We start from the raw sequence: 27,960 nt of genomic DNA on the forward strand, positions 1-27,960 counted from the left end.
CTCAGCTATATTTCAGCTTTATATAACACAGTAACTACAGAGTAAGTAAGTCCTGGAAACTCAATGTTATTTTATGACATGAACCATGAACTAAACTTAAAAACATTCAAATTCTGTTGAAGTCAATGTAAAAACATTAAAATTGCATTGAAGAATAAAAAAATGCAACAAATACCTTCAAAATTAGCAGCCTTAATCAAGAATAGGTTTACATTTTTAATGTAAAAATGACAATACAAATAAGGCAATAACATGTTCATGTGTGCCAATTACACCCAAGCTTGCCAGCCTGGAAACAGCCTACTGAGGTTTTTAGGGTCCATGGCTTGTTGGATGAGCAGATTGACTTGACCACTCACGCACAGTACCGCGCCCCCTTCCACTCCTTTCAGTTTGTCCTGCAGTCGCAGCAGCACTCGTTCTGCCACCTTGTTGAAGTTCTGACTGTCACTGTGGGACAAAAAAAAATCAAGTGATGAAGAAGGCTCCTCCTTTGATCATACCTGTCAACCCGAGGTCGTTGGCAATCTTACAAATAGTGACGTATGCCCTTACAAATTGGTGACTAATCTTACAACGTTGTATATATCGTGCAATATGAAACATAAACTCAATTTTTAAAATAGTATGAATTTATTGGTAATATTGTAACATATAACCTGGTGCAATCAAAGAACAATCAATATCTTCAGCTACATCATGATTACTAAAATTTAACAGTGACGTTTGTTACAATTGTATGTAGCACTTTTGGCAACTTCTCTCATGTCTCGATGGCTGCACTTCATGGCACTTCAGCTCGTAATTCAGTTTGATTTGAACGTAGTTCGTTAGTGTGTCCAATTACAAATTAAAAAGGTCAATTGATAAAATTAACTTACCGATGCAATCTTTGAGTCAGGGAACATTTCTTTTGTTAATTCTGAGATGAGGTGATGTGATGATGAATGTGATTAGCAATAGTTGCAGGCAAATTGTGTTCGGCAACAAATTGGCAGAATAAAATCTACACTTTCGTCACTTTTCATTCTGCAGACTTCATCTTTATGGCCAGTGTTGTTAATCTTACTTTTAAAAAAGTAATTAATTACAGTTACAAATTACTTCTCCCAAAAAGTAATTGAGTTAGAAACTCGGTTACCTGAATGTAAGAGCAATAAGTTACTTGGCAAAGTAACTGGTGTTACCTTTCAGATTTATTTATTTTTTTCATTTTTTCAAAAAAACAAAAAAAACAAAAAAAAACAGTAACCTTTTCTATGTTTGGAAGTCATTTAATGTTGTGAGTTAATTGTTAAAGTTGATAAAATTGCTTCCGTTTTTGCATTAGTTCCCTTCTGTCTACTTTCGACATGTGAGTTTTAAAACTGTTTCATCATTTAAAGATAGATTCAAGATCTTGCCGATCTAGGAGTATTTTAGATAAAAAGTTACTTAGGTTCGCTAGGAAGTTTCACTACAACAGAGCCTTTCTGAGAAGTCTACTGCTTTAAAATGGCGGCTGTTTACTAACGCAGCCGAGTCTGTCATTCGCATGTAGTTCTATATGCATGTGATATCTAGGCGTAGACTGTAGGCTGTCAGTTACAGTCAGGAAATATTGGAGCCACCTAGCCTAGCATCGCGTTTGCTAAAGCGCCACAACAAACACTCTTCTCTCTCCGTGTCTCGTTGCTGAAATGGTGACAAAATCCGAACATAGAAAAAAAAAAAAAAAACAATGCACGAAAAATGTACAGATTTTGAACGTACGGCGTACACATTTAAAAATCAGTGCTCACTTGTACAAATTACGCCAAAACCGTACAACTTGACAGTTATGTTTGATTTTTTTTTTTTTTTTTGCATACACCTAACAAATCTGTTGAGCACCTGTGTTTACGGTGATTGTCAAAGTCATCTCCTCCCATGGCTGAACCAAGCGTGGCGTTGAGCTCGTCATGCTGCAAACTAAAGGCCTTTAGAGGGTTCATGGTCCAGTCAAACAAGGGGTCGTAAAGCAGAACCTGCAGGATGCAAAAAGGACACACGAGCATTGTTTAAGTTTCCCCAAAAGAACTGCACGCATGTAATTGAGAAAAATCAACTCCTGGCGTGTAAAGGAGTTTTTGTGTACCTCCACAATGGTCAGCAAAGCTTCTTGAGAGCTTCTCATCACCCCCATGGTCTTCTCACAACACCTGAACAGGAAGGGAATCAAACATAACAGTTTAAATATTTTTGCTCTTTAAAATTGTAATTATGATTAAAGGGACTGAAATACCAACTCAAAGGTACTGTATATCAAATCAAAACTACAAAAGCATGCTTAAAGACTCCATATTATGTTTTTTCCCATCCTATTTAACCTTACTTTATAGCATTGTCGACAATGGGGAACTCTTTAGAAGCCCCAAAAACACAAAGAAATCGAAATCTAGTAATTTTACTGTTTGGCACCTTTTCCATAAACAAAGTTAAAACCAGGGGTTTCGAAATTCCATAGCTTTTCTGTCACAAAGACCGAGATCCCACCTCCAACTTCAAGGTCCCGCCTTCCTTCCCTCCCTCCACCCATACACTCACAACCACCCTCCTCCCCCGCACAGACATGTTTAACTTTGACTAGAGTCAATTTCTTCTGATTGGTTGAATCTTCTTTGGTGTTTCTTTCTTCTTTGGGAGTCAATCACAGTTGCCAAACCAACCAAATGGTGCGTTGCCACCTCCTCCAACTGTCTAATTAATGATCATTGAATGAGCCGCAATATTGCTGAGGACAGAATATGTCGAGGCGGCATAGATACTATGGAACCCCAAAAGAGGCATAATTACCGTTAGGCCTGTCGAGATAGCAAATTTTAGTAGGCGATTTATTGTCTCATAAATTATTGCTGAGATGTGATTTTATTGTCAATTTTTTAAAATCAATTCAACCACTAATGTAGTGACAATATAGTGGTACCTCAACATACAATCACTTTGACACACGATCTTGAGAGCCGGCGCAAAATTTAACTCGCCATTTGTTTCTACATCCGACGACATGCTCTAAATATGACGATCTATGACAGCACCCCAGTTTCTTTGTTTTTCCACAAGACGAACGCATGGCAGATTTCCTTGTGAGAGAAATCAACATGGGTTCTAACAATAGAAGTGCAAGTGGTGATAAAAAGGAAAAAAGTTTATGTTTACAGTTACCATTGACATGAAGACAGATATGACAGAAAAATATGAACGTGGGGTGCACATCCGTAGTATGGCTCACTCAACAATACAGACGTAGATGGTCTATGACGGTCCTCCTCCGTTCGCCAGTCTTTATAAATTAAAAGGTGGCAATTAATGTGGTAACATCGCCAAAGAAATCGCCAGCTTCGTCAGGTTTCTAATCATTTATTTAATCAACTTGTGCCCAGTGTCCCCCGCAGCATGTAAACAATGTGAAAGTAAAACTAAAAAGGCTCACTCTATCAAGTCATCCACGCGATGCGTTCAGGTACACCACGCAAACACATTCACCACATTAGAACCCGGTTTGTTACATTATTACAGCTATTATTATTACTGATATTATTATCTTATTATTACGATTTTTATTCATAATTTATTTGTTTTGCTCTTTGTAATTGATATTTGCAACAGTAACATCAATATTTATTGAGAATTTAGTGTTTTCGGGCAGTGGAACGAATTGATGGAATTATAGTGTATTCTTATGGGAAAATCCTGCTCGACATACGACCATTTCAACTTACAAACAAGGTCCTGGAACGAATTAACTTCGTATTTAGAGGTACCACTGTACATCCTAATAACTCACCCATTCAAATGCAATTAATTGTTATTCCTAGATAAAACAAACTATTTAAAAAATAATATAAAAAAAAAAAAAACACACAAACACAATGCATAAGGAGTTACAGTATCTAAAAGCTAGCTAGGTGCAGAGTATGAAATAGGTGAGAAACCCAACGCTATATTTGTTCTCTGCCAATTAGAGCCCAATCAAAAGTGTTTATTTGAGCCAAAATGACTGTCATCATGTCCTGCAAAGTGCACATGATGGCAAATTTGAAACCAAATGTTTTATTGCCAATCAGATTTTTCATAATGGGTATAATTTTATAGCAATTCTTAGTTCATAATGTGAAGTATGTCAGATTAACTCCAGAAATCTTTATTGACATGTTAAACATGATTTTTATTTTGAAATGTTTACTTGGAAGTACGTTAGCTAAGCAGCTAACCGGAAGCTTTAAACTCAGTTGAAAAAAAAAAAATGTGCACTTGTCTTCAATTTTCATCATGCATGTGGTGTCAGTAACAGATTTTTTTTAACTTTTTTTCCGCATCGTTTGCAAATGCTTTCATGTTTGAAGTGTCACCTTTTAGCCGCGAGTTTGCATTTTGGAGAAGACTGTCAATGTTATATAGCAGGCTAAAGTGGTTAGTACATTGTCTTTTTTCCATTAGCCTCAATGTAGCGATGTTAACGTTTTACAATGTGTAATATAGATGTGTTTCCTTATTTTGTATGTCTGAATTTTAATTATACGACATGTTGATGACCAAGAAACATCTGTAAAAGGAAGTCTCATATGCAATAAACATGCACTTCGATGGATTTGTGGATTGATTAGGATTGATGAGTATTTTGTTAAATTCTTGCATGCTAGTGCATGTTTTTCATGTGCCCAATAATGTGTCTTGTCTGTGTGTTAAATACAAAAATATCACACGAAAACGAGTCTGCGCCTTTTAATACGTTTGCGCCCTATGGTCACATTTTGAAATAAATACAATTTTGATAACAAATTATGTGATATGATCCTTAAATTTTAAAATAAGGTAATATTATTATGAAAAATATTTTATAAGATAAAAAACGTTTTTCACAAGGTCTTTTTTTCATAATGTCTTTTTCCACAATAGAATTTTTTTATAATGTCTTTTTCCAGCACAATAAATTGTGTTTTGTCAATCAAATACATAAGGCAGATTCAGTTAAGTGACTGGCTGAATCTCAGAATCTTGTTTGAAATAAATACTTTGTAAAACGCTTATCTTGCAAAATCTTTTTCAAAACAATAAGATTTTCATATATAATCATATTTTACCATTTAAGTGCCATATTACATAAGTTGGTATTTATCAAAATTGTATTTATTTCAAAATTTTGATTTTATTTATTTAATTATGACTCTTTTTGGGGTTCCATAAAATACTGGGCACGAGCATTGAATTAGTGTTTCCGCTTTTACATGTAACTCATGCAGCGGAGCCAACACGTAAGAAAAATGTTTACTTCATTCAATGAAAGAACCATTTCAGTAGGTTGTGGGTATACGGTGAGACATTGCCAAGTTGCCGTGGCAACGGCAAACTATCATGTGATTTGTTAGCTTAGCATGCCAGTCTAGAGCCATGTAGAAAGAGAGCTGCACACTCTCTGATCTTGCTGTGGATGGTCACATGGTTCATGCAGTTCCGACCTCAAGAAGCGCTGTAATTGTTTTCGATGGAACTGACAGCGGTTATTGCAACAATTATGGTAAAAATTGGTAAAATCACATATCTAAATACTTGTTTGATCGTCTCAGTGGGGTCCGCACTCGTAGAAGCGATGTTTGGAACTATTTGAGGCTCCATTACATTGAAGCACCCGGAAGTAAAATCGTATAATGGATCCCTCTCTTTCTACAAGGCTCAGTGCCAATCCTCTGCCTCGTGAATTGTACTACCTAATTGGGTCAATATATATATTCACCCAGGAACTAGTTTTTTTTCCCAGCACCGCCCTCTGGCGGTCATTAGGGATGAAATAGAATGGAAGCTACGAAACTACAGTTCTATGAATCCCATATGGCAGCCATAGCGTTGTGTCACTCAGAATCCTTGTGCTCACGTGAGAAGATTCTGTAAGGACTGGAGCTGTCATGCCACTGGAATTTATTAGGCTCGAGCGTTTACGTCACAGCAACATGGGATCATGCGAGATTTGCGACAACGCAGCCATATTGGAAGCACGTCTGCATCATGGGACATTTAAACTTAACGGCAAATACAATTCAACAATGAGTGCCAAAGACGGAAAAAAAGTAAGGAAAACTTGCCAGTTCGATACAGAGACAAACTTGTTACCATGGCGAAGGACAGATATGTGAGCAAACTGAGTCGAAATGCCTCACTGTTTATGTTTCGCTGAGTTCTGACACCGAACTTCCCGCTTCCCAACAAGGCAATAGGGGCGGAAACCTCGCGAGTGCCACGTCATACGCTCGAGCCTAATACCTATTCCGGGGGTCAACTCAAGGTCACTGGTGACGTTTTTTTGGTACGCATACTCGGACTGAGCATGTGCGAAGAGCTCATTCAGTGCTCTCAGCACCGCCCAGTGGCAGTCATACAGATGTAACTACAGTTCACTGAATCCCGTAACTTTCATTTTTCCACTCTATTGAATTTAAAAAATAAAAACAAACACCAGTCACATTATAAGGTACTCCACATCCATATTTTCCCCACCTCCTGCCTCCTACTAACCTCCTGAAAACTCCCTCCACTCCAGTGATGCCCATACCATCCACAATATCCCTGGAGAGTCTGAAGGGGACAGTCTCAGGGGTGGGCAGAACTTTACCCTGCTCAAAAGCCACACCTGCATAAAACCAAAAGAACAGGGCCAAAAGGTCATTTCTTGGTTAGAATGCAATTCACCCACAATGTTGGATTGTAGAATTTAAGTATAGAGCAATAACTGATGATGTTCCCTACCTAAGTCAATGTGTACCAGTTCCGCAGTCTGCTCATCAATCAAGATGTTCTGAATGTGTCGGTCACCAAGGCCAACAATATATCCCACTGTTGGTCACAAAAAGGTCTAATCGTTAACCCATAATTTCAAACCATAAAAGCATTAGTATTGATAATACGATGAATATTTAGATCATTATGAGGTAACAAGAGAGTGTGTTAATTACAATAAACTCTTGTCAAATGTTAACACATCCAAACAGGTGTGCATGATTATTTTCGACGTGATTGATGTCTGCGTCAACGAAAAAAAAAATCACTTTGGTTCTTAGTACCAATAGAAGACGTGGCCACACTACGGGTGTAGGCCAGCCGTTTCTCCATCCATACAGCTGGGTCCAGAAAGCGTTCCATGCAGAAGTATCTGAAAACGGGCTTGAAGATTTTGCACACCTCAAGGAAAGCATGCAGCTTCTCGTCAAACTCAAGTGCCTGAGCCTCCTACAGCCAAAACAGTTGTGAAACAAGTTCATAAACAACAAATTTAAATTTTGTCTGATGCATCGAATATACAGTGGGGCAAATAAGTATTTAGTCGACCACTAATTGTGCAAGTTCTCCCACTTGAAAATATTAGAGAGGCCTGTAATTGTCAACGTGGGTAAACCTCAACCATGAGAGACAGAATGTGGAAAAAAAAACGCAGAAAATCACAATGTTTGATTTTTAAAGAATTTTTTTTCCAAATTAGAGTGTAAAATAAGTATTTGGTCACCCACAAACAAGCAAGATTTTTGGCTGTCAAAGAGGTCTAACTTCCTCTAACGAGGTCTAACGTGGCTCCACTCGTTACCTGTATTAATGGCACCAGCAACATTTTCTGAGATTCTTAACAATTAAATACAGTATGCTTTACAAATCCAACTATTAATTTGTATCGTTACTATGTTTTAAGAGTACTGTGTGATTAAAAAAGATTGTGATAAAATAATTGTGATATGTTTATGTTCCACCACTTGCAGAAAATATTGACATGACATGAAAGATCAAATTAGCAGTTTTAATGAACAGGACGGACCGCAACATGCTGATTGCTTGGGCATTGCCTCATTGAAGCACTTGTAAAACATTCACGGTTTTGTTTTATCATGTGATGATTTTGGCACATTCTCAGACATCCCAAATTCCGAAAACACATTTCAGGGAGAGGTTTGCCAACCCTATTCAACACCCGAAACAACCGACACCCAACATGCCCCGAACATATACACCATTTAAGGCTACTTAATTTAGCCAATGTTTTATTTTCAATAAATTAATAATAATAATAATTAAAGAAATAATACATTGACAATTAATTAAATATACGTTTTTAATTAACCTATAATTTTCTTAATTTTATGACAGTCTTGATACAAGAACGATATACGTAGTTTATAGTTTCTACGTCGTTTAACCTAAGCTTTCAAAATCGACAACAACTACTGAGCGAGAACCAAGGATTAAAAATGTGGACCATGAAATGCCGGAGAGTACCGTCAAAATGGTGAGCGGAGTTTCAGTTTGTCCACTAAAGACACAAATTGTATAACAGAGCCACAACCGGGGTACCATATTCAGGGGTGTGAGTGACTGGCAAAACTTGGCATTAAATTGGATAACTCTGCGGAACGCAAAAATCGGCGTCTACTTCTCCACAGAAAAATGCTCAAGCTAACACATGCACACCCACAACTGGGATTCCTGTATTCACGAGCATGGGCTAAGCATATATCGTGTAAGTTAATTTTATTTCTGACACTGCGTTTCGGGGTCATCAACATGGTTTGCCTCCCTGCCACAAGAGTCAAACTCCAACTGTGATTCCCATGTCGTATAATGGCTCGTGTTACGATTGTGACATGTAATTTGAAAAAAAAAAAAACTTAAAATTTAAATATTTTCCATTCTGTTTAATATAAACCAAACAATTTTAAAATACACCCGTTATTATTTCATGGATTGAAATGTAGGGTTTAGCGAATATGACATACAGTAGAAACTAGGACTGAATAATAAATTTTGATTTTGTATGAATTTAGCTTAATTACTACCTAGTTACAAGCATTGTGTTTAACTAGATCATACCACAATCTCGGTAAACATTGAAGGTTTTAATTTTTAATTGTATTGTTAGATTTTTTTCAATTGTGGGACAGCAATTTCCACGAATTCTGTACACTGGCCCATATATAGTTTTTAAAACATTTCAATTACATAAGATTGCCCTTATTTGAAACTGCTGCTATACATTAACTGGCGTACCATCATTTTCTTGCGGCAGGTCAAGGTGGACACATCCTGAGGTCGGAATCGTTGGTGGGCCCCTTTGACAGGATCTGTCAGGAATTCTCCAAGGGGAACTGTACCGGAGCACCATTCTAAGACCCCGCTGCACTGGGAGAATGGCACTACCTTGAAACAAACAGAAAACCATCATTCTCATCGAACTATGACTAGAGGAAATGCAGGGGGATGTCCTAAAAATACAATGGATTTTTGTTCTTATGATGGCTTCTAGACGTTATCTGTGAATAATAAGGTTTTAAAAATGAAACACATGCACAACCTTGTATCGCCTGATGTTGAGCTTCCTTTTGCGTGTATCTGCATTGCGCTGCAGTAACATGGAACACATGCCAAACACCTGTTGCATCACTGCATCTTGCCGCAAGTCATCTTTTCCCTGTCCAAATAGATGATGATGTGATGATCATCTGCTTCCATGCTTGTATTTTTTTTATTTTTTTATCGTGAAAAAAAAAAAAAAAAATCACACAAATTGCACAACTTTGGAAATTCACTATTTCATTATGACTGTTTCAAGTAAATGATTAGCTTTCATGTTTTTCACACACATTTTAAATCACACACCCCTGCTATTGATTACAAAGGTGCAAAAGCCTATTTGTGATCTACAAACTTAGTGTTTGTCTGCACACAGAAATACCATTAATTATTAACCAAAGCCATAAGGAGAGATGTCACCAATCAAACAGACGAGTGCGTCTAACTAAACCAAGAATAAACATTTCGGAGAAGGAAAAAAAACTAGTACATATTTGTGACGGGGACCCAACATAACCTGAACATCAAAGCTGGATTTAAATGAGTCGAAACAAAGCACGGGACCACACCTGGAAAATAAACATCCACCCACCTTGACCAGCTGCCTCCTGCTCTTGCCGTCAGAGCCGACGCAGTCTATGATCTTGGGCAGATTGACTCCTCCAGCCAGGTGATATTGAGGCACAAAGGAACGGACTGTAACCACGTCATCATAACGACCTGAAGGGTCAACCTATTAAAGCACAAAACGCATTGTTACATTAAATGAACAGGGGGTAACAAATCTGACATGTGTAAAATTTATGCGATTTAAATAGTCACAACAATGATTATCAGTTAAAATGTGTAATTGACCCTTGGAACTTGTACATTTCAATGAAAAAGCTTTAGTTCAAGCAAAGCTAGTTGAGGCAAAATATAAAGAAACTTCAAGTATGCTTTTTATGAAAGGATTTTTTTTAAAAAAAAACTTTTAACATTATTTCCTAACAAGAAACTAATTTAAATCCAAAAAATCAGCCATCAGTAAAAGATCAATATCAGTTGCAGAACCTTTATTTCAACAGTAGGAATAGCAACTTCATCTAGGTCCTTGATTTGATGTATGGGCTGATCTGCAGGAATGGGAATGGACCCTACAATTAATGGTACAGAAAACAATTAATTAATGCACCACTACCATACATTTCAAATGTAACCTCAATGTATATGAAAGACAATGAAATGTGATCTGCATCTATCCGAATTCACCGCGTAGAATCCCGACATATACTGCACGGCTAACTGTTGTACTCACTCTTCTCTGCTTTGTGCCTGGTTGTATCCAGATAAGCCAGTGTGATATAAGCGTCACATAGGCGCTCAATACTGCGGATCATCTCGCCTCTTTTTTTCCTGACCGCACCAATGATCTTCTGGGCAACATCTGCACGCTCCTGCAAGGCAAATAATATTTTATGCACAGTTTTCAGATGAAAGAAAAACTTGTTTATGGTAGTTCTGCATTTCACAACAATATACTGTTCTATCCAATTATTTGGTAGGAGCATGTTCTGAATGTGCAATTAATTGCTTACTTTGAGGTGTTCAAGGGTTCCACTGATAGAAAAACTTGTAGTTCTTAAAAGATAGTTATTATGAGTTAAAATAATGATATTGAAACCTCTCTTGATGTTTTCGTTTTTATACAATTTGTAAAATTAGTTTAACTAGTAGGTCGCCATTGTTGTTAACGTCGCAGGGCAGTGACGTCACATGGTTACGCTGCCGGACTTCCAGAGTATGACTCTAGCAACAATAAACATGTCATCTGTTCAAGTCTTTCCATTTGAACCCGAGAGGAACATTAATGAGCATGAGAGCACTGTTGATATTTCACAAAACAAGCAGAAAAAGCAAAATGAACAGGAAAGACGGGATGAGACGTGACAAGAGTCGGAAAAAAAAAAAAGTGTTCTGCCAAAATGTGCTACACCGGCGAAACGTATACAATAGGCGAATTTGACACCCAAAGTACTACAGTGCGCTTTCAGCTTGTTTTGTTTAGATGCATGCTGACAGAGCATACTAAAGATTCCTTAAGAAAATACTTAAAGCGTAGTAATATCAAATAAGGGTGGTTTAAATAAACTTCGTGACTAATGTGGTCAACAGATCAACAATCTGCTTTAAAACTACCTCAAGAAAATGATGCTTAAATGTATGAGAGGGAAACACATGCAAAAGTATTTTGAGGCAATGAAAAGGTAAGAAAAGACTCAATAAAAACACAAATAGTAAGTTCTTGCTGCTTCTAACCGATGAGCTCATGTGTTCGACGTCTCGCCGCATAGAAGGAATTGCGGTAACCCGGTAGTATTCGTCGAGTGACAGTGACAATCTGCGTCATCACATTGAGCGTCCATAAAACATGGCGCCCTCCGTAAGTCAAAACATGTACTAAATATTAGGGCTTCAGCTATCGAAGATTTTAGTAATCGAGTAATCGACTGAAAATTCTATCGATCAATCGAGTAATCAGAGAAAACATTTTTTTTTTTTTTTTTTTTTAGGTAAAGAGCAATTATACATATAAATGAGAAAAAAGACATTTAATCCAATATTGAACCATTTTCAGTCAATCAATGTCTTTATTTTCGATGTACATTGTTGAAAACAGCCAACAATTGCATCTCAGATGTGACTAGAAAAAAAAATTCACTGCTTTCACTCAAAAAACTTCTAGACCTTATTAAAAAAAAAAAAAAAAAAAACATTTCTTACCTAAAAATGTAATTACGATTGATAACACACATCACTTGGAAGCTACATGTTTTTCTCATGTGTTTCAATTGAATTTCCATTTGTGTCAAGCTATTTTTAAACTCTAGTTAAGTTTTAAGTTAGTCTAAACTGTAAGTACTGATAGGATTTTGAGTTTATGCAGTGTTCAAATTAATGTATGATACCTGCTGTATTGGAGCACATTAGGGACCAGTGCTACTTGGTGTTTTATTCAGCAATGACTACTGAGCTAAAACTGACAGTTAGCTTTGTTATATTTTAATTTTACACCCTCATCACTCTACAGCGCTGTGTTTTTACAGATTAAATAAAGCCTGTATGTAAGACACGTTAGCCATGCATTGGCAGTGGTCATAATCAATAGAAACCTAGCCCTCCGAAGGGTTAACGTTACGTGAGCGAGTGGCAGTAAAGTTATATTTATTAGCGCTGAGAAGTCTACTGCTTAAAGATGGCGGCAGTTTACTAACGCTGCCCAGATGCAGCCGAGTCTGTCATTTCGCATTGTCCTAAATGCTTGCGATATCTATGAGACGCATCGGACACTATCTGCTACCACACTAGCATCATGCGGGCGTAGTTTTTAGCAACGTCAGCTGCAGTACGTTTTTTTTTTTTTTTTTAATTGCGTCTTCCTCTACGCACGTGACGTCAGCGTGTTGTCCCGCATTAAAAGTAGTCCGGGCAAAATGTGATGCTTAGAGCTGGCAAGATTAAACGATTCCTCGAGGTGAATAAAATTACTTGGATCAGTTTTTAAACTATAGTTACTCGAGTATTCGTTTCAGCTCTACTAAATATTATAGCTTTTTAAATCTATGGCAATCTTTTATGTGTTTCTAATAACATATTTTATTAGTAAAACAGAACAATTGTGACATATTAGAGCCTAAAAGTCTTAAGTCCGAGGTTCCCTTTCAAGTATTCAGCACACATTAGGTTTCCTTTCCTTCATTGGGATCATACCAAGTCAAATGGTGATGACTGCCGTGGAGCACTCTTCATCATCCTATTGGTGCAAAACTTTTCGTCCTTGTTGGCATTGACCAGAGCAAAAATGATAAATAGTGTGTGGTGCGGGTGCTCAAGACAAGAGCGGAGTATCAACTGTGGGGAGGGGAAAAAAAGAAGTTGTAACCAAGGAAATGCATATTGAATCATAGGGTTCATCGACTGCAGAGTAATGTCTCACTTCATTAAGGACATCATGAAAGCCCACATCCTCTCCTATTCCAGATGCCATCTTGGTTCCCATACGGGCAGCAAGCTGATACATGAGAGGCAGAAACTTGTAGGAGGGAATCCTCTTGACTCCTTTCTGCAACATATAAGAGAATTAAAAACATTCTAAATTAACCACCAGGGCATATGAGCCAAAAAAACTACTAATAGAAACAAGAATTTCAGGTGTGACTGACAAACCTTCATCATTTCGTTGACTGCCTTAATGTCAGCATTTTCCAGCCAAAGGGAAGCCAAACGGAAAACCCAGGTGTCATGTTCCTCTCCTTGTTCTAGACACTGTATGTAGTTCTCGACTGCCTTACACAGGAAGCGCTGTCTGTCTGCCTGCAGGTTGGAAAGTGCTCTCTCATCCAGCTCCAGCTCTCTTTCAACCTTCACTGTATACCTGGATGCAGATATAATACAAGTGAGATTCCAATCAATTTCACAATTTGGCTGGCACCTAGGCCCTGCTGAAATGGATGGGTAACATAGTTAATTGTTCAAGTAAATTGAAGTGATACACCTGGACTGAGAGCTAAGATTTGTAAATTAATGAGTTTTGCCTGGCATGTGAGTGGAGCACAATAGCATCTTCCCTAGCGTGTGTATTTAATATTAGACATGTGCCGATTACTGGTTTCAAAGTACAATGTGGTATGAAAACGTCACGGTTTCAAAACCGCAAAAATTTTCCGTCATACCGTCCCTAAGGTATCAGCTATTTTTTATGTCCCCAAAATGCAAGGAGAAATCCCTCGTTTGCAGCTGCAAGGCTCAACCCTCCCCCACCGATTGTTGCTTAGTGTCAGTGAGTCAGCCGTGCTACACGATGGCTGGAGGAGGTGAAACTCCTGAAGTTTTTCCCCCCATCGAATAAAACGTAATTACTGGTATGGGAATACTTCTGCAACAGAAAAGTTACAGACGGCCACGGCTTAGAGGAGGAGGCCCAACCGACATGTAAAACATGTTTGCGGAGGCTGGCTGCCAAGGAGGCAATACCTCGAAAATGAATTTGCATTTACACAAAATTAAAGATTAGTAACACTGACATGAACGTTTCTCACCATCTACGAGAGTTAACGCCAGCATGTTTAGTGTGTCTAGCCGTGGTAAAACGTGTTTTTTTTCTCTCTGGCAACTGTATGTGTTGAGAAAGAGAGTGTGTGTATAATGTAAACATGACATTGTTCTGATGGTAATAATGTTGAGCTGTGGCTGTGGGTTTAGAGTCACCTAAAGCAGTGGTCTCCAACCCGGTCCTCAAAGGCTCGCTGTGGGTCGTGGTTTTTGTTCCTGCCGATCCAGTACAGATAGCTGAATCAATGAGTTTTCTGGTAAAACAAGCAGCACCTGACTGCAATCAACTGAATGCACTTGTAAAACACCAGACTGGTGAAAACGTGTTGTCATTTGTCTGGTTGGAATGAAATCCTGCACCCACAACGGGCCTTTGAGGACCGGGTTGGAGACCACTGACCTGAAGGACTGCATTTATTTTAATTTTATTTAGAATATTTCACTTATTTTTTTAAATTAATTTTAACTTAACATTAACATGATACTTATGTTCCAATTTGCTAATGTTTTGAAAAATAAAAATCTTGTTCAATGGAATTTTTTTTCTACTAAAAGTAACACATTTTAGAGCTGTAATTGCAATACCGTGATACAGTAAAAATGTGATATTTTGGCTTAAGGTTAACATACCGTCAGAATCTGATACCGGCACATGCCTAATTTACATGGGAACTTGCAGTGTAGATTTACAATATTAATAATTTCACTTTTGCTGCAATTAAATTTCACTTGTGCAATTTTCTGTTTTGAGGTCTGTTTGACCGGTTTCACATTATTATTATTACAGGTAGTCTCCGGGCTACGACGTACCCGACTTACTGATTTTGTCTTTACGACGCCAGAGTCTCGTCCACCATTTTGACTCCAGTCGGTTAAAAAAATATATATATATGTAGAGTATGATGTTGACTTTTGTTTTTTATGCATGCTTTTATTTTGGCGCATGAACTGCAGAGCAGGTGGTACTTCCGAACCCGAGTAAGAGCGCATGTACACACAAAGAAGAATGCACACACGAGGAAAAGCGCATTTACGCCCACGAAGAAGTGGGTGAGAGACGAGTGAGAAAGAAAGTGGATAGTTTACATCTACAATCCTGCGCGCACATTTGTTGCTTGTGAAGCATCCACAAAGGCAACGCCTGGATAGAACAGCTTTTATGCTGCTTATTGTGCGTTTTCAATTGTGGTCGTATACTTGGGGCGATGATGAGCGAACGCTAACTGATATATGCTAATCGTTTGTGTGGACTGTATTGTTGTATCAGCAGCTAGTCATAAACGCAAATTTGAATTGCTGTTATTGAAGATGAAACTTTTTTTTTTTTTTTTTTCATTCTGCAAGTGTTGATGTCATGAGCAGCTGAATAAAGTCAGGCAACCACACAGACGTCTGACATCATTTCAGAGCTTAGCTCACTGTCTAGCTAGGACTTAGCTACAACGTCTTGGCGAGGACAGTACAATTATGTATTATACATGTTTTTGGATGATTATTTTGAGATTTAGAGGTACTTAAAGGGATAATACAGATTTACGTGGAAATTCGGGTTACGTCCCCAGCGTAGGAAGGGAACTCGTTCGTAACCCGGAGACTACCTGTATTATTAGAAAGGTCATGGGCCAATTTGACTTTGCATAGTGACCAGCAGAGCCACTATACAATTATTTTTGCACAACATAACAGTTCACCTGAATGAAACCTGCATTTGACTTTTTAAACATTATATTTTGAGATATATAGTACGTTGTATTCATGTGGCATTTTGTCTGTTTGACATTTGGCATTATTTAGTCTGTTGAGAGTCCAGCTATTTCAATTGTGAAGATTATGTTAGCTTTTACTTATCTTTTTAAATTAATAGGTGCTGTACATTTTCCATTCTGTCAGAAAAAGTCAACGTTTTTACTGATTGCATTCACATAATAAAAATAATGGTAACTATGCCAACCTGTTTTTTGTCACGTTATGCTCCTTCATTAAGTCAACTTCTTCTTTGGCCTTTTCAAGCAGGGCCTGCTTATTTTCAAACTCAGAGGAAGTCATGTATTTATCAATGCTTTGATACTGGGCGTCTGAAAAACGAGCCAGCGACAGGAAGGCCTCAATTCGCACGTTCTGAAGCCGCGTGTCCTGCACTCCTGACTCGCCCTTAACGACCTCAACAGCCTAAAAACAAAATTACATTAGACATTCACTGTGTCCTTGTATATGTATATTTGTGTGTGGGTTTTTTTGGGCTAATTAGGTAAAAATATAGGCAAGCTCTCACCCTCTCCAAATACTTTTCAAAAATGACACCAGGACTTTCTTGGCACGTTTCAGCCAACCAGTTACCACAAAGCCTGAGGCACTCGGCATAAACCGGTACCAGAGCAGGATTTAAGTCCACCTGTTGAACAGGCACAAAATGATTAAAATGGAAAACAAAGTGCTGCCATGTGTTCAAAAAGGAAGTTGAAATGAGTAATGTTTCTTTCATTACAGCAATCAACATTTCAGTTTGTAAAAAGCTGTTTTCAGTTGTCTTACCTTATCCTCAAGCTTGCATATAATCTGTCTCAACAGGTCCAGAGCCAGGCCCTGTTCTCCCTTAGCCCAGAACACCTGGGCTTCCTCTAATTGCCAAGGTGATATGGGGGATGATGGCCAGGATCCTTCAACTCCCTGAAGCTTCATTTGAAACACTGCTCGCTCTGCCACCTGGACTCAGGGGTTACCATGTTGACAATAATTGGACTGCTAAAACTGTGACATTGTGCATTGTGAAAGTAGGTGACGGCTCATGCTACATATTGTACAAATGGCATCACAAATATTCAGAGTGAATACTAACGTATGGTCATAGGTTTTGAGTAGTAAGATTGCTGCAAAAGTTTAGAGAAAATTGCTTTGAAGGGTACATAAGAAAATATGTAGGCCTGCATACACCACTTTTGCCATTTAAAGTGATGAATGTGTAGACAAATATCCTGAAAGTCAATTGGTAGACAGCAACAGAAAACAGAAATGTGATACTCAACTGTGGTCCTACTGTAGACTGTCACAATATACAAACATACAATTTATGTCTTTGTGCCTAAGGATTAATGAACCATAGTGGGGTTTATTGTTCCAAGGGTTAAACATGGAGAATTGCACTACTTAGTGACCTAAAACAGGCTCAAGATTCCTGTGGACAATACCTGTGTGTTTCCTGCTTTACGAGCCAGTCGGCACAGCTCCAATAAGTGGTCAGTGAGCACAGATCTGAGATACTGAGTGCTGTCGGGGTCCACCGCTCTGGACATCAGGGTGTTGTGGGACAAAGAGCGAATGGCCAAGACGGGCTCCACCAAAGCAAACTCACTGTCTGCGAGCAGCTGGGAATGCTGCTGCCACTGGTTACATATATTCCTCAAAGCCATTTGTGAGAAGCGACTGATATAGAACAGGGATAAGAAAAAAAGAGATTATGACTGACAGTATGTTTTAGATAATTAGCTCTTACACTACGTTCTGTTATTACCCAGAAAACAGCAGTTTGATGCTCTCCAGCTCTCTCATGCTTTGAAGGTTCCTCAGGGCTGGATACAATGACGACACTGCTTCCAGACTACCCTTACACAGCTCTTCTACTTCTCGACCCCTGAGCAAAAACATTGCATCATGGTATTATATATTTTAGGTGTTGAAAAAGGCAACTTACCTGGCCTGTTTGAGAGCTTCATCAAACACAGAAAACTCCTTGTCCTTCAATGCTTGCACCGCACAGAACACGGATTCATGGAATCCTGGCTTGTGCTTGTCACTCCTGACATTCATTATGAATACAGAGTTAACGTGCATATTATTGATAACGTACAATTGAGGCCCCCCTCTTCTCCAAACCTCTCAGACAGATCACATCCCCACTGGGTGTTCCTCCAGGCAGCCTGGAAACGGAGCTCCCTCAGCTCAGCTCCACACTCCACCCCTTCACTCTCCAAACCCCTCATGTAGGTGGTGAGGATGCTACCCAGACCAAAGTTCTGCAAGCCCTGTATGGGCAACACATACTGTATGTGAGAGAAATACATTGCAGGAGAAAAATAGTAGGACATCTGGTAATTACAACCACAGTAAATGAAAATAAAGGACAATATGTAATTGGTTTAGCTTAATACTGTAGTGTAACTTTAAAAGTTTCTCCTTTTCTAGGAAGATCATTTTGCATTTTATATACAGTATACACCTGTATTGCATTACATTTGGATTTCCCTCTAGTTATGAGCAGCATTTGTGCAAGTGAAAATTTATAACCCATATCTGTTATGTGGGGTGCTGAGGGAGCTGCAGCACCCCCTGGTGTTGGGGAGCAAAAAAACGTTTTGGTCGATTCTTTTTTTGTTGTGAAACAAAAAATAAAACATTGAAACACTATAGATTTAATTTTGAAGATTAAATATATATGTTGAAAAAGTTTTTTTGTATATAACACCACCTGACACCTTGCTTGTTACCAAGTCATGTTGAATAAGGCGCCATTGGAACAGAAAAGTAAACTCGACAGAGGAGGTGTTAACATGGCACAAAAACGAATAAGCGATTTTTTCTTTACAAAAGCAGTGCACATTTTCTAAATTCAAGTCAAAAATGAAGATGATTGTCCTTCAGCGTCTTTAAATAGGTAAGACATAGCATTGCATTGCATTGTAGCCATATTATTGTTAGTTGTTGCTGTTGAGCTGCAGCCGTTCAGAGCACTGTTGGATATTTGTGTGCAATTTATTGTAGTGTTGTGAAAAGGGGGTTTTAAATCAAGGCTTATTGGCCATTTAAGTTTTGCAGGGATTTGCATTATATTACAGGGGCGCTTTTATTTCCAATACAAAAACTCCAACACACACTGTAAGTGCAATCAAACACTGTCTTTGTAGTAGGCTAGTAGTAGTACATAAACCAGACATGTCCAAAGTCCGGCCCGGGGGCCATATGCGGCCCGTGGTCAAATTTCATCTGGCCCCCAGCCTCTGTCATAAAATCAATAACGTCTGACCCGCACACAGACTTAATTGGTCAGCAGTACTGCTACCAGAATATGAAGTAGCTTACACACTAAATACTGCTCCTCATTTACCCACTAAAAGGCAGCAGCACTCTAAGCTACATTACCCCGTGTGACCCTTTACTTCCAATTTTTCTAAAATGGCGATAATCAACAAAAAAAGAAAGTTGACTGCGACGGCCGACGTTTCAAGGATAGGTGGAAATTGGACTATTTCTTCACTAAAATACGCAAAAACTCTGTGTGCTCATTTGCAAAGAGACAGTCGTTGTTTTTAAAGAGTTCAATGTGAGGCGATATTATCAAACTAAACACGCTGAAATGTGCGACAACATTACAGGGAAGATACGCAGCAAGAAATTAAAGCAACTTGAAGCTAGTTTAATTTCACAGAGTCAGTATTTCGCAAGAGTTCGAGAGTCGAAATAGTGAGAGTGTTGAAATTATTCATTTAAAAAAATAAAGCAAATGTGACATACATAATGGCTTGCTAAAATTTGCTTAAATATATTGTTCTACGTAAAGGACGTCAGCCGAGGTCGGCCCCCCACATTTTTACCACACAAAATCTGGCCCCCATTGCAAAAAGTTTGGACACCCCTGACATAAACTATCCAGCATGCGTGTGCTGCCATTGGGCACGCCTTATATGGAAAAAACGCGCAAGCATGACAACTTGGGACCGAAACGGCTCAGCACCCACTGCTGTGAGTGACTTCCAGCCCCCCGTCTGTTAGTTTATACCAAAGTGTGTCTTTTGCATTTACCTCATCCAAGAATATGCATTCTATGGATATCATTTAATGCACTGTGTCTTTCTGAAACTCTGTTAATAAAAAAGAAGCTTGGAACTTTCCCAGAAGTCTACAATTTTGTCATTCAAGGATGGAACAATGGCTCGACAGTATCCAAGGGATGGGCAAGTACAGCCCGCCAACAACATAACGAGTTAAAGGCTAAATTGGCTGTTGTAAGCAGGGTTGTTAGGCATAATGTCCTTGAACTCTGGTTTGAAGTCTTTTAAGAAAACATTGCAAATGGTTATTATGGCATGCCCCATAAATTATGTAGATCACCTCACTTAAAGTTTGAGACCAGGTGTGCAAAACTGAAATAACCAGGATGTCTAACTTGCCTCCACAATTCCCACTTGTCGAATGACGTCCGGCAGGGATGAGTGAAGGTCATATGAAGTCAGAGCCTTCCCCCACATAGCTTCATGTTCGTATGTTCGAATCCTGCATGCATAATTGGTTTGACAGAGTTCTGTGAGATGATAACTGAGCAGTGAATGTGGCTTTGGGGGGGGGGGGGGGGGGGGCATCAAATCAGTGGTTGCTTTTGACAATAGGCATCGAATCCCTGAAGTGGACATCTATCAAGTGACAAAGTAATTTACAGATGAAGAACGTACATAGCCAATTGTGGATCTGGAGCTGCATGTTGCAAGCCCCTGATTGGACATCTGTTATCATCAATGGCACGGAAAGAGTTAAAAATGACTGATTATAAGACTTCGGACTACCTTGTAAGTGGACTGGTCTTTGATTCTCCTCCACAGCCGTAAAGGCTGTCAGGTTCTCCAATGCTTCGGTAGACATCAATCAGCAGTTCCTACAATTATGCAAATACAGTAAGTGTTCTACGTTTCATGATACCTATACAATGACCTTTGTTCTCCAGCCAGTGTTATGTATTTGGTCCTACCACAGTAAATAAATTCAACAAGTGAAGACAATGTGGTAAAGAAAAAAAAAATCTGAATAATGTTAATTCAAAGCTGTATTTTTGACATATATGACTGACCTGTAAGCTGATATTGGAGTCCTCCATACTTTTCTCATTTAGTCTGGCGAAGGAGAGGTTCTGGCTGTTCTCATCGAAGTTGATTTTACGGGTTGCCCTGCCTTTGGTTCTGCTGATTCAATTGAGATGCATTAACAAAACAGCAACCTATAAAATAAGTAGCAACTTTCTCTGAAAATTAATGAAGTGAAATGTACAGTAGTTACCGTACACACAGTTTCCTAATGATATACACACCTGCGAATGTCTTCCAAATTAGACTGAATCTTATCCACATATATCTCCGTGTAGAGCAGCGCGGTGAAGTGAGCAGAGCATGACTGAGCAGATTTGGCCACTTCCAGGTAGTTGAGCTCCAGCCAGAAGTTGGAATCACACACTGTGCCACAAGACTTGCTAAAGTGATAGAATGAGCATTTTCAGACAGATGTGGTATTAAAAAAAGCAGACATTATGGAAATATTATTTTTCAATTCCTTGTAAAGAACTGTATACGTGTCGCAAGTTTGAGAGCACTAGTTTGCTATTTTAATACAAACCTATCAGACCTAAGATTTCTTTGCTGGTGTCTCAGGTAGTCAATAACTGCCAGCATGGTACGCAGAGATGCCTTGTCGTACAAGCCTTGGCTAGCAGTGTCAGTCTCTGAAAGGAATAATTTATGCTTCTCATATAAAATTATTGTTGACATCTACAGTAAAGTCACAATACCGGAGTCAGGGAGAAGTGGTGTGGTGGATCGGCTTGACGCATGAGCACTTCTGGAACAAAAACTGAAGAAGTCCCTAATGTGGGAAGATAGCAACTCTCTCCATGTGCCCTCATTGTCATCCAGGAGGATGGAATGAATGATGAGTGGCAACAGCCTTTGGCAACAGTCCAAATTGACCTTTATGACATATAGGAAGGACATGAACATAATCCAATGGCATAGTACAGTTTTTGGTGGTCATCAGATATGTCAGAAGAAGTTTGGAACTTTGTTTCACAGGCTGTTTACCAGACAAAGAGGTCGGGACAGTAGAAGAGCCTCAGATTTGACTCCTCCACTGTCAAGCAGGGCAGTGCACAAAGCTTTTAGCCAAACTGTGTGGCTGCCAATCTGTGGGATCCAAAAGTCTTGATTCTCAAGCTTCTCAATGGCCTCCGAACACTTATCAGTACCTACAGCAACTCCCTGATAATTGGAAACAGTCAGAAAATGCTTATGTTTGAAAACAGAGATGGTGGAACCCTTTTAAATCAGGATTCAATCCTATAACATAGGACACCACAACAAGCAAAGTCAGCTAACCAAGGGAATATCGAAAGGGAATTATTGAAAACTTCTTTTTTCCCCATAAAGGCAAACACTTATTTTTTTTCCAGGACCGTATAAATGTTTCAGTGACACAATAAAATCAAATAGAAAAAAAGCTACAACTTTATGGGAATAGTATGAATCCACCCTTCCACGCGTGATGTATGAAATCTAAGAGCAACAGGAAATAGAACTGCCCTGATTTCAATAACCCTTGATAGTTATGTCGCCATGGTAAAACCCTGTAATTAGAAGCGTGTGTTTTCAGTTGACAGAAACCCACCTTCTTGCTGGCTTTCCTAAATGGATTCAAGTATGTCAACATCGGGTCTCGACTTTGTTTGTGCTTCTCCCAAAAGTTGATTCCAGACTGAGTGGCAAGGATGTCCTTCACAGACTGAGTTGCTGCCTGCCTCACCTCAATACTGGCACCAAATTAAACAGCACCAGGAGTTATAAGACATCTCGCGTAAAGACATTCGCAAAGATTAAGGATGCCGCTTACCATTGATGAGTTAGGGCATCATTCATGCAGTTAAGAATGATGTAAACACATTGTGAGTCAGTGGACTGGTAAGTCACTGCCTTTTCATAAAGGGGGTCTCTGCCGTGGAGCAAGGCGATGGTGGCGAGATTTACTGGCCCCAATTCTCCAAGACAACTTCCTGCAGCCTCTGGTAGATGCATAACAGATCGAATATGAAAAGCTTGCTGCTTTGCCAATCACATAAATCAGTATACTGTACCTAGAATGTCAGCTCCAGAAGGGTGGTTGGTTGCTATCTTACAGAGCTGCAGCAGGTTCAGAACCAGCTTGAACAAAGTGCTGTTGGTGGGCTCAGCTAAGGTGAGCAGAAACAATATATTTGAGAAGTGTTTACCAAACTTTGTCCAAATTAACAGTGAATGCACCTGGTTGCCTACCATGGCACTCTTTGATCATCTCTTTTATCTCCGTTTTGCCGTCATGTAGTTTTTGGGAAAGTTGCCTGAGTCCCTCTTGTCTAGTCAGTGGTAATGAGTCAAAGGTTGTCACAGACAGGAAGTGTGATATTTCCTATACATGGAGTGTAGCACAAGAACACAATATTACAGAGACTGTATTACTCAAAGTATGTCCAGTCATTCCAGCAGATAAATACAAAATACGGTAATCATTTTACTCTGAGGAATGCAAATCCCTCATTTCATGATGATAAGATACAGATTCTTTAGAGAACAACACAATATTACAGTCTACCACAATTCAATTCAAAGGCCTTGAGTCCATTCAATACGATATATACCAAATGAGTTACATTTCACCAAGAAAAATAAAAAATACAAAGCAATTTTGGAGTGTTTAGTACGTCCTCCTCACACTTCTGAGATTGGTTCAATCCCGGCTCTGGCCTCCCTGTGTTTTCATGTTCTTCCCGGGCATGCGTGGGTTTCCCCCCGGTACTCTGGTTTCCTCCCACATCCCAAAAGCATGCATGATAGACTGATAGAGCACTCCAAATTATCCGTAGGTGTGAGTGTGTGCGTGAATGGTTGTTTGTCTCTATGTGCCCTACGACTGGCTGGCAACCAGTTCAGGGTATACCCTGCCTACTGCCCATTGCTGGCTGGGATAGTCTCCAGCACACCTGCGACCCTTGTGAATGAATTTAGAATGTTCTTGATATTTTTTTTTGTTAAAATATTGCAGACATTTAAATGAAAATCACACATTTTCACAAAACAGCAACTCTAAAAGATGATGTTGATTGATTTGAATGAATCGTTGCTCAACCAATCAATATACTGACTCAGATCAATGTATTGCTCCAACCATAGTCACTAAAATCGTCCGATATTATCGGGTAGCCGATATTATCGGCCGACAAAAGCATTTTAAAATCATATCGGATAATATCGACATCAGTTTTTCATTGTCAGTTTTGGGACAATATGCATGTTGCCTTCAAAGTAAATGTAGAAGCTTTCTGCCTTTGTACAAGGGCTGGTCACAGCTTATGACAGCAGTTATTCCTATTGACCATTAGATGTCTCCAAACAAAGATGCTTGGGATTTGTTATGTGAGCATAACATTTGCATTCATGGTGCCAACATTAAATGAACAATATATGATTGAAAACTAATGAATATGTTAAGTCCACGACCACATACAGTAAATTGGTATCGGTTTGGTATCAGTATCGGATTTTTGGAGTTGGACAATATCGGGATATCTGTTATTGAATAAAAAGGCATTATCGGACTATAATTCTACTGCTGTAAAAACATTGAGAAATCGATAAAAACATTACCTGTCTCAGTGTGACAGTCCCAGAATTGTACTTGAGATTGTTCTGGATTGAGCGCAACTGTTGGAATTCAGGGAGGTCAGGAAACGGCTCCAACTTGCAAATGGCTTCCTTCAGTTTGTGTTGATTTTCTATCATTAGAAACTGCAGCAGATTGAGCGCCTAGAAGACCAGTGAGGAAACACATATAACGAAGATAATGTTTCAAAAAGAAGAAAAAACAAACATTAAGTATAAATCTATGAATCACTGTAAAACATTTCTTCCTCACATTTTTCAATATACTAGTATACTACACCATGAAAGTTGTTTAACATAACCGAGTTTTGCTTCAGTGACCATCTGCAAGATATAGTAATATTATCTAAAAGCCATTTTTTAAAAAAAAATCTTTGATAGAGGTGTTCCATAATTCACAATTGTGACCCCCTCCATGTCCATATTTGCATTCCACGTATTGTCCAAATTATTTTTTTTTTTTTAATTCTCTTAATTACATACTGTCTTTTAAATGGAAAAAAATGGACTAGTCTTTCAATTTGAGGGTGATCCCATTTTGCCACATGTACAGAAACTAATAAAATAGAAACAGTTTTTAATTTGATGATTTAGATATAGTTCCTTCTTTTACACTCATGTTTTAAGTTTTGTTTATGTAGTTTGCAATGACTATTAAACTACTGATTATTGAAATAATTTGCAGTATCAGTACCTGTCAAAAATGTACATCATTATTTATATTTAACAATTGAAGTATTGCATTTACCTTAAAGTGTGAGAAGGTACAATATAAAACATTTTCTAAGCATTGATCTCATTCTATACGAGAAAGTTATTTTAATATGAAAGTGTTACCTGCTGTGAGATGACCGACTGTCTGGTCACCTGTGCTGTGAGAGTCCCAACAATGACCTGTAGATGGGAGTCTAGAGCATCACCACAGAACTGCAGCGCAGCCTTACAAACAGTGGTCAGGAGGTCACAGCACAGAGACAAGCTTCGGTTGGAGACCTCATCCCACTGAGCTGGTCTATGAATGGGCAAAATATAACACATTTGTTTAAACATTTCCTTCAATAAATTTGGGGTATTGTATGTGTAGCGTGTGTAATAATATGAAATAACCTGCGTGTGTCTGCGTGCACCAGCGAGCTGTTGATATGGTGGATGATTGTGTAGATTATGTCCCTGAGGACAAAGGCCCAGGCACCTCCAAGACCATCTTTCACCTCCTTGAGCAGCAAGTTGACAAAGAGGTGATACATCAAGAGGATGCGATGGCGTTCATAACGATTTGTCGTCACAGCTGTCTTCTCGCACACTGCCAGCAAAATTTTCTGTATCGATATCTGAGGAAGATGAGGGAAAAAAAGACAGTTTAGCAAAGTACAATAAGCAGGCTAAGTAGTGTTTAAATCAGAGGGACAAGTCTTACTGGAGTTTTTGACAAAATGGCCACCAGTGACTTGTGGTTTGCACTGTGGCATTTGCTCAGATAGTCCAGTGTAGCTTTGATGACATGAGAGGTGAAGTATGGCGGATTCGGGACAGGGTCCAATTCCCTTGGAAGAGGTTTACAATGGTATTTGTTAATAAGCCTTTTATGAAGCTGGACACAATAATGTTACGGGTGGCAACAAGTTTATTCAAATTGTTAAAATCAGAGACATAATTGCTAAATATTCAATTGTCGTACAAAATACAGGTCTAAATATAGGTGCTCCATTTCTCATAAGGACCCAAGTCAACTTTTTAAAACTTTAAGGCAAATAGAAACAAAGTTAAACTATCATAAAATCTAACACTCTGAAGAAAATTTGTAAGAAAAAAAAATCTACAATCCCTGCTTCATCCTTTACTGAGGTAGGTGAAAACTTTTAGGATTGTTGTGTGTGTGTGGGAGGGGGGGGAGTTGGCGGGGGCACGCACGTGTGTGTATACATTAGGTGAGTCTCCTCATCAAATAAAAAAAGAAAACAGTGATCACAGAAAAATGCAAACCAATTTGAAATTAAATGGGTTTAAAAAAAAATCAATATCAACCATGAACATACTTACCCTACAAAGCGTTTTAAGTCTCCTCTTTCCTCTGTATTTGCACCCCCTTCATAGAGAGTCATTAGCAGTTCGACAACAATCTCGGGTAGGTTACTGTGGATCAGGCCATCAATTTTCTATTGCAAATATCACAAGAACTATTATGTATAGTATATCACAATGTGATTAAAACCTGCTGATATTAAAAAGTCAAATCCAACATTTTATTTTAGGCAAATTATTAATAATTCACCTGTTTTCCCAAACAGTTTTCATCTTTGAGAAGGTCATACACACGGTGGGCCTTCTCCCTTTGTTGTGCCACTTGTGTCTCCTGGCCAGACAGCGCAAAGTATGGCAGGATGTTAACCATGATCTTGGGAAAACAGTCAGCCACTAGCTCTTTCCAGTCCCGTTCAAGATCCCGCCCAATGGACTTCACTTGCTCAAATTCATCCAAGAAAACAAGATGTGGGATAAGCACCTGGTAGGAGACACTGCAAGCAGCCAAAAGAATGTTTAACAGTCTTGTTAATACTATAATGCAGTTCTATTTTCTAACCTATAGAAATCTTTGAGAGTTCCATGGTCAAGTAGGGCGAAAGGAAAAGACTCAAGCTTGTAGCTGTCATCAGACTGTTTTTGGGAGAGCCACTCAGCAACCAAGTAGTTCAGGTGAGAGCTGACAAATATCTTCATGTTTTTGTAGCCAAGTGCTCTGGATACACTTTCCAACATCTATGGAAAAAAGCATTTGGTAATGTGTCATTGTCAATCCATGGGTATGCTTTGAAAAGTAGAGAAGAGAACCCAACATATAAAATTAATCTTACTTAACAGCGTCCAATATTTATTTAGCATGGACAGGCCAGATAAAACCGGAAACATGATTGCTCGACATTAGAGGGCACGGCTGACGCTTGACTTCTGTATATTTTTCCAGTCGAAATTTGATGATTTTAGTATATTTTTGGCCTCATATGGTAATGTAATAGTGTAATAATAACAGTTCATATAGGTCTTAAAGATTTGTCCGTTTTAGTGTCTGACACTAAAGGCGTTCCCT

At 38.8% G+C, this 27,960-nt stretch overlaps 1 protein-coding gene across 5 annotated transcripts in view; it reads right to left on the reverse strand.

The window, feature by feature from the left end:
* Positions 1–106: 106 nt before the first annotated feature.
* atm (ATM serine/threonine kinase) overlaps positions 107–27,960 on the reverse strand; it is a 41,960-nt gene continuing 14,106 nt past the window's right edge. The window contains exons 25-63 of one of the 5 annotated variants that reach the window (XM_057838592.1): positions 27,457–27,632; positions 27,148–27,391; positions 26,916–27,031; positions 26,293–26,419; positions 25,983–26,206; positions 25,713–25,887; positions 24,861–25,019; positions 23,493–23,625; positions 23,315–23,410; positions 23,074–23,242; positions 22,852–22,993; positions 22,269–22,445; positions 21,980–22,157; positions 21,817–21,913; positions 21,506–21,664; positions 21,269–21,377; positions 20,988–21,076; positions 20,598–20,700; positions 18,307–18,455; positions 18,125–18,229; positions 17,945–18,064; positions 17,622–17,856; positions 16,969–17,139; positions 16,709–16,828; positions 16,388–16,605; positions 13,552–13,759; positions 13,322–13,447; positions 13,096–13,236; positions 10,643–10,781; positions 10,399–10,481; positions 9,938–10,078; positions 9,347–9,463; positions 9,043–9,192; positions 7,074–7,239; positions 6,760–6,846; positions 6,529–6,643; positions 2,117–2,180; positions 1,873–2,006; positions 107–450 (exon numbers count right to left, since the gene is read on the reverse strand). In XM_057838592.1, coding sequence (XP_057694575.1) covers positions 270–450; positions 1,873–2,006; positions 2,117–2,180; positions 6,529–6,643; positions 6,760–6,846; positions 7,074–7,239; positions 9,043–9,192; positions 9,347–9,463; positions 9,938–10,078; positions 10,399–10,481; positions 10,643–10,781; positions 13,096–13,236; positions 13,322–13,447; positions 13,552–13,759; positions 16,388–16,605; positions 16,709–16,828; positions 16,969–17,139; positions 17,622–17,856; positions 17,945–18,064; positions 18,125–18,229; positions 18,307–18,455; positions 20,598–20,700; positions 20,988–21,076; positions 21,269–21,377; positions 21,506–21,664; positions 21,817–21,913; positions 21,980–22,157; positions 22,269–22,445; positions 22,852–22,993; positions 23,074–23,242; positions 23,315–23,410; positions 23,493–23,625; positions 24,861–25,019; positions 25,713–25,887; positions 25,983–26,206; positions 26,293–26,419; positions 26,916–27,031; positions 27,148–27,391; positions 27,457–27,632 — 5,643 coding nt within the window. In that variant the 3' untranslated portion in view covers positions 107–269. Of the gene's footprint in view, positions 451–1,872; positions 2,007–2,116; positions 2,181–6,528; positions 6,644–6,759; positions 6,847–7,073; positions 7,240–9,042; positions 9,193–9,346; positions 9,464–9,937; positions 10,079–10,398; positions 10,482–10,642; positions 10,782–13,095; positions 13,237–13,321; positions 13,448–13,551; positions 13,760–16,387; positions 16,606–16,708; positions 16,829–16,968; positions 17,140–17,621; positions 17,857–17,944; positions 18,065–18,124; positions 18,230–18,306; positions 18,456–20,597; positions 20,701–20,987; positions 21,077–21,268; positions 21,381–21,505; positions 21,665–21,807; positions 21,914–21,979; positions 22,158–22,268; positions 22,446–22,851; positions 22,994–23,073; positions 23,243–23,314; positions 23,411–23,492; positions 23,626–24,860; positions 25,020–25,712; positions 25,888–25,982; positions 26,207–26,292; positions 26,420–26,915; positions 27,032–27,147; positions 27,392–27,456; positions 27,633–27,960 lie in introns of all 5 variants that reach the window. The other 4 variants (XM_057838591.1, XM_057838590.1, XM_057838593.1 and 1 more) reach the window with 4 other exon arrangements.

This window comes from Corythoichthys intestinalis, chromosome 6, assembly GCF_030265065.1.
Source record: "Corythoichthys intestinalis isolate RoL2023-P3 chromosome 6, ASM3026506v1, whole genome shotgun sequence".
Lineage (NCBI taxonomy): Eukaryota > Metazoa > Chordata > Actinopteri > Syngnathiformes > Syngnathidae > Corythoichthys > Corythoichthys intestinalis.